This window comes from Salvelinus sp. IW2-2015, unplaced genomic scaffold (genome assembly GCF_002910315.2).
Source record: "Salvelinus sp. IW2-2015 unplaced genomic scaffold, ASM291031v2 Un_scaffold3408, whole genome shotgun sequence".
NCBI classification, from domain to species: Eukaryota; Metazoa; Chordata; class Actinopteri; order Salmoniformes; family Salmonidae; genus Salvelinus; species Salvelinus sp. IW2-2015.
Genome location: NW_019944688.1, coordinates 22,247 through 28,104, shown reverse-complemented (window position 1 = coordinate 28,104; position 5,858 = coordinate 22,247). Strand labels below are relative to the sequence as shown.

The 5,858-nt window shown below is 47.4% G+C and overlaps 1 protein-coding gene across 1 annotated transcript in view; it reads right to left on the bottom strand.

The window, feature by feature from the left end:
• Window positions 1-1,179: 1,179 nt before the first annotated feature.
• The window catches only part of LOC139025847 (inaD-like protein), an 8,290-nt gene continuing 3,611 nt past the window's right edge, over window positions 1,180-5,858 (bottom strand). The window contains exons 3-5 of the mRNA XM_070441072.1: window positions 5,516-5,587; window positions 2,046-2,184; window positions 1,180-1,331 (exon numbers count right to left, since the gene is read on the bottom strand). Coding sequence (XP_070297173.1) covers window positions 1,180-1,331; window positions 2,046-2,184; window positions 5,516-5,587 — 363 coding nt within the window. The remainder of the gene's footprint in view (window positions 1,332-2,045; window positions 2,185-5,515; window positions 5,588-5,858) is intronic.

Genomic DNA, 5,858 nt, shown 5'->3' with positions numbered 1-5,858 from the left:
ATATTCATGTTGCAGAATAGCTTAAACAAAAGAGAAAATAAAGTAAAACATAAAGTGTGCGTACTGCGTGACTGCCTGCTTTTTATTGATTGTGATCATGATAAGAAGAAATCGGAGAGAGTTTTTGATGACTTTTCGAATTGAGAGATAAAATGGAGTTGGAGAGTGTTGAGAGACGAGTAGAGAAAGAGAAAGACGAGAGGGAAAAGAGAAGGAAAGAAAAATGAAGAGCAAAAAGGAAGAGAACGCGAAGGAGAGAGAGATAAAGAGAGAGAGAGAGTGTGAAGAGAGAGAGAAGAGAGACGAGAGAGTTGTGAGAGAGAGTGAGAGATGAGAGAGAGAGATATGTGGTAAGATGATGAAGTAGAGAGCCGAGAGAGTGAGAGAGAAAGAAAGAGAGAGAGAGAGAAAGAGAAAGAGAAAGAGAAAGAGATTAGAGAGTTGAGAGAGAGAGAGAGAGGAGTAGCGAAATGTGGAGAGAGTGAGAGAAGAGAAGAATAGGATGAGAGCAGAGAGAGGAGGAGCAGAGAGTGTAAGAGGAGCAAGGAAGAGATGAGCCAAAGAGGAGAGAGTGGTGAGAAGAGTGGAGAAGAGAAGAGAAGAGGAGTAGGAGCTGAGAGAAGAGAGAAAGGTGCTAGAGATAAGGATGGCCAAGCAGTAGCAGATATATGTCCAGGTCTGGCAGTTGAGTGTGATGATGTGCCATGAGAGTGAGACGAAGAAGGAGGAAGACTCGAGGGAAAGCTAGTGTGTTGTAAGACGCATTTGTGATGTGAGAAAGTAGATAGAGAGCAATAGAGATGAGAGAGAGTGCAGTAGAGAGAAAGAAACAAAGAAAGATAAGAGAGCAAAGAGAGAGGAAGAGAGAGATAAGTGAGCAGATAAAGATGATGTGAGGAGAGAAGTGTTAAGTGATGTGAGAGAACGAGGAAAGAGAGAATGATGAAAGAGTGATAGAGAAGGATGAGAGGAAGAGAAGAGAGGAAAGAGAACTATGGACAGATAGTAGAGAAGACGTATGATAGTGGAGCAAGAGTCTTTGTCCGTAATAGAGAGAGAGAGAGAGAGAGAGAGAGAGAGTGTGTAAGAGAGAGAGAGAGAAAGAGAAAGCTAGGCTACTTTGCAGTGTAGCTGTGGCTCTCATCTCTGGCTGAGACAGAAACAAGTTTGCGTAACCTGTCATTGGTCAATATGGTCGCCACTGAGCAAGGCTAGCAGTCTTACCAGCTGGGTGTCTTTTCCCCCTACGATGCTGAGACCCAGGCCAGAGCGACCCTTGGCGATCTCTATGATTATCTCCTGGCCTGGAACGATAAAGCACGTGGATGGGTCTACAGCATAGAGAGAGGGAGGAGATAGGGAGAAGAGAGATTTTGTTATCAAACCTCAATGCAAGTGTTTATGTTGTTGGCTGTCCTTTTTATAATGAATATTATGGAATATACTATATAATACACATTATGGCCTTCTATCTCAAGGCCATCAGACTGTTAAATATCACTAGCACAGAGAGGCGGCTGCCTACATACAGACTTGAAATCATTGGCCACTTTAATAATGCTACTTAATAATGTCACTTTAATAATGTTTACATATCTTGCAATACTCCTCTCATAAGTATATACTGTATTCTATTCTATACTATCTATTGCATCTTAGTCTATGCTGCTCTGAAATTGCTCATCCATATATTTATATATTCTTATTCCTTTACTTAGATTTGTGTGTATTAGGTAGTTGTTGTGGAMTTGTTAGATCACATGTTAGATATTGCTGCACTGTCAGAGATAGAAGCACAAGCATTTCTCTACACTCTCTACACTAACATCTGCTAAACACGTGTACGTGAMCAATAACATTTAATTTGATTCACAACTTTCTGCACAAAGAATTGAATAGATAAAATAAGACAGTTGAGTAAAATGGTCAGTTCTTCCCCCAGTGAGCACAAGATGTTGAAAATACGTATTTTCAACACCTTGTGCTCTTAGGGTCCCTAATGTAGCCCTGTAAATGGCCTGCTGGTTGTGAGTGTGGCTCCATACCTTTGCTGCAGTACTCAAAGTCTGGGCTGGTGCAGGAGGAAGGCAGGAAAGAGGCAGGTGGGGGCACCAGCCCCCCTTTCACTGAGCTCACCACAGGCAGCTTACAGGAGAGCCGACAGGTTTTGGACAGGCTCGCAGTCTGCGCACACACACACATTTTAAATACTTAATTTGAATCGACCAATCAAATTGACAAAAAAAGGATGCAACCATTTTAAAGGTCCCTGTATGCCTGCCACTCAAATGTAAAGAAAACTCCCCCTTCTCCAATCAGCTAGGCTGTCCAAGACAGCTGAAACAGAACTGTACCTAGCCAATTGCTTTGCCATAGTTTTTGTCAGGCCCTCAATCTGGAGGCCACGCACTGCAAGCCTGTGAACGTGGCCGAGACTGCCAAATATCAGCACCACCAGCTTGCACCTAAACCCGAGGATGTCCCAGCATGCCACGAGGGGCTGGTCCTGAAGCAGCTTCTCTGCAAAGGCCTTGTCCACGTAGCCGTCCAATGAGCAGCCCACTTCCAGAATGAGCCCCTCCCCCCACAACAACAATATCTGGTGTATATGACACACAGGAAAACACATCATCATCATCATCACACCAGCTTCCTCTTACACAACAATGTTTGTGCATCCACTTGTCTCGCTCGCTGGCTATCAGGTCGACAAGGTGGCCATGTCTAGCAATGTACAAATCCTTGTATGAACAGCAGCCATTCACAACATGGACAATGGACTCCATTAAAATTGACTCATGTAGAATAGAAAATGGGTCATGGTTTGCAGGGTACCAGAGTGCTACATGGTATTTTGTTGGTAGAGCTTGCAGCCTCGCCTTAACAATAAAGGTGAGAATGTCCTCGCCAATGGCACCATTCTGGTAAATGGAATGGGAGTTCAGCACAGTGAAGAGGCAGTGAGTTTCCCCTGCAGCCTCAGGCCAGTCCAGTGTTACAGTAGCTGGGAGACAGAGAGTGGTCAGCACAGTGAAGAGCAGTGAGTTTCCCCTGCAGCCTCAGGCCAGTCCAGTGTTACAGTAGCTGGAGACAGAGTGGACATCACATTCCAGAGGAGTGGTTTCCCCTGCAGCCTCAGGCCAGTCCAGTGTTACAGTAGCTGGGAGACAGAGTGGTCAGCACAGTACAAGAGCAGTGAGTTTCCCCCGCAGCCTCAGGCCAGTCCAGTGTTACAGTAGCTGGGAGACAGAGTGGTCAGCACAGTGAAGAGCAGTGAGTTTCCCCTGCAGCCTCAGGCCAGTCCAGTGTTACAGTAGCTGGGAGACAGAGTGGTCAGCACAGTGAAGAGCAGTGAGTTTCCCCGCAGCCTCAGGCCAGTCCAGTGTTACAGTAGCTGGAGACAGAGTGGTCAGCACAGTGAAGAGCAGTGAGTTCCCCCGCAGCCTCAGGCCAGTCAGTGTTACAGTAGCTGGGAGACAGAGTGGTCAGCACAGTGAAGAGCAGTGAGTTTCCCCTGCAGCCTCAGGCCAGTCCAGTGTTACAGTAGCTGGGAGACAGAGTGGTCAGCACAGTGAAGAGCATGGAGTTTTCCCCTGCCACTCGCAGTTTTCCATCGTATGAGACGAGTGAAGAACGATCATACACACACGTGCATAGTCCAGTGTCCCGGTGGAGGTACAAGAGCGCGAGTGTAGCACTCGCGACTGTAACTGCAGAGCAGTGAGTTTCCCCCGCAGCCTCAGGCCAGTCCAGTGTTACAGTAGCTGGAGACAGAGTGTCAGCACAGTGAAGAGCAGTGAGTTTCCCCTGCAGCCTCAGGCCAGTCCAGTGTTACAGTATGCTGGGAGACAGAGTGGCACACAGTGAAGAGCATCGTGAGTTTTCCCCTGCAGCCTCAGGCCAGTCCAGTGTTACAGTAGCTGGGAGACAGAGTGGTCAGCAAGTGAAGAGGCAGTGAGTTTCCCCTGCAGCCTCAGGCCATCCAGGTTACAGTAGCTGGGTAGACATGAGTGTAGTGTCAGCTAACAGTGAAGAGCAGTGAGTTTCCCCTGCAGCCTCAGGCCAGTCCAGTGTTACAGTAGCTGGGAGACAGAGTGGACATCACAGTGAAGAGCAGTGAGTTTCCCCCGCAGCCTCAGGCCAGTCCAGTGTTACAGTAGCTGCATCCGTCTGATACCGAGGAGTGTTGTCCTGGATGTAGGATGAGATGTTCCATCATGGTGACAGAAGTCTCCACAACAACACCACAATCTGCCACAACTGCATCAGAGGCAGTCACTGGCTCAGTTTGCCTATCAGTCCGTGTCCACCTGAGCTACACTCCAGTCCGGTTGCACAGGTTGTTGTGGTCCGGCCAGTCTGACCAGACACCAAAGCCAGCAGCACGAGTGTCCAATATTCCATTTGCCTTCCTCCTGAAGCCCAGGAAGTTGTCCTCAGTGTCCCTGGCCAGTGTAAACTTCCGCCTCCGTAGGTCCAGAAGGAAGGAAGGCTCTGGATAACTCCTTTAACTGTCACATCGTCACTGTTGAGCATGTTCAACAGGTGAGTCTGTCTGGCAGCAGTGTAAATCCACTCAATATTCAGAACGCCTAAACGCCCCTGTCTTTGGCTCAGGAAGACAACGTCACGTGTGGTGTGTGTGTTGAAGCAGAGCCACTTTCTCACCACCTGAACAGTTTTGTTATTCATTTCCCCCAGAACCTTCTGTGGGAGAGGCACATTTATAAGCAGATGTTGAATCTTTACTAGGACCACCTCTCTCACAGCCTCTAGCTTCATGACCACAGGCAGAGGGGACATGTCAATCATATGAAGCCTGGTTGAATACTCATGAACAAGCTCCTCAACTTGTTCCGCCCACTCACCAGCAACATTAAACTTATGTCAAAGATAACTATATGTATCGTTTGAGAGTAAACTCTGATTGGTTTATTCGTTAGTGTAAATGTTGGGGGTTTATCAGTTCTAGACTTGTACCAGCGGTTACCAGCGGTTACACAGAACATTTACTGTCTTTCACTCCCAGACCATTTCAAAAAGTAATCTGTGCGAGAGAGCATGTCTWTGATAGCATGGTCCTCTCTGGAGGAGATGTGAACGTCCTCAGCATAGCCCTGTACTGGGTTCAGTGACCACACATGGGCTGGGGCACACTGGCATTTCAGCCACTGGTTGATGGATGAAGTTCACAGCACTCCATGGGCAGATGGTTTTTATGCCAACCCTGAGTGGGATTGGTTCTGTCAGCTGCTTCACAAACACGCATGCATGCACGCACGCACACACACACGCGCATACGCACACTAACGGCAAAACACAACAGAAACATAAATATTATCCAGATCTTTGTCTTTAAAATAGTTGTGAATAACTGAATAATGCATATTAAACACAAGTTATCTAATACTATGAGCTCGTTCTGATTCATTCTATCTTCCACAGAGTGGATTCCATTGTACTACATGGAGTGCTGTTAGGTATACAGGTAGCCCAAATCCACTGCGATGCTCACCTGCTCCAAGGGGGCCTTGGCAGCCGGCACAGTCACACTCTCTGAAGACTCAGCCTCGTTCTCTGAGGCCTTCTGCAGAGAGCACAAACAAGAGGTACAAGCATGAACACACACAACAACACACACAACACACRCACACACACSCATGCACRCACACACACCACAACACACAACACACACATTCACACACACTAGGTCAGAAGAATACCGGTCACAGGTTTGAATTCATCGCTCTGGAAAAGTGCATTTGTTGGGGGTTTGTAGTGTCTGCCCGGTGTTCATGTTGGGGGTTTGTAGTGTCTGCCCGGTGTTCATGTTGGGGGTTTGTAGTGTCTGCCCGGTG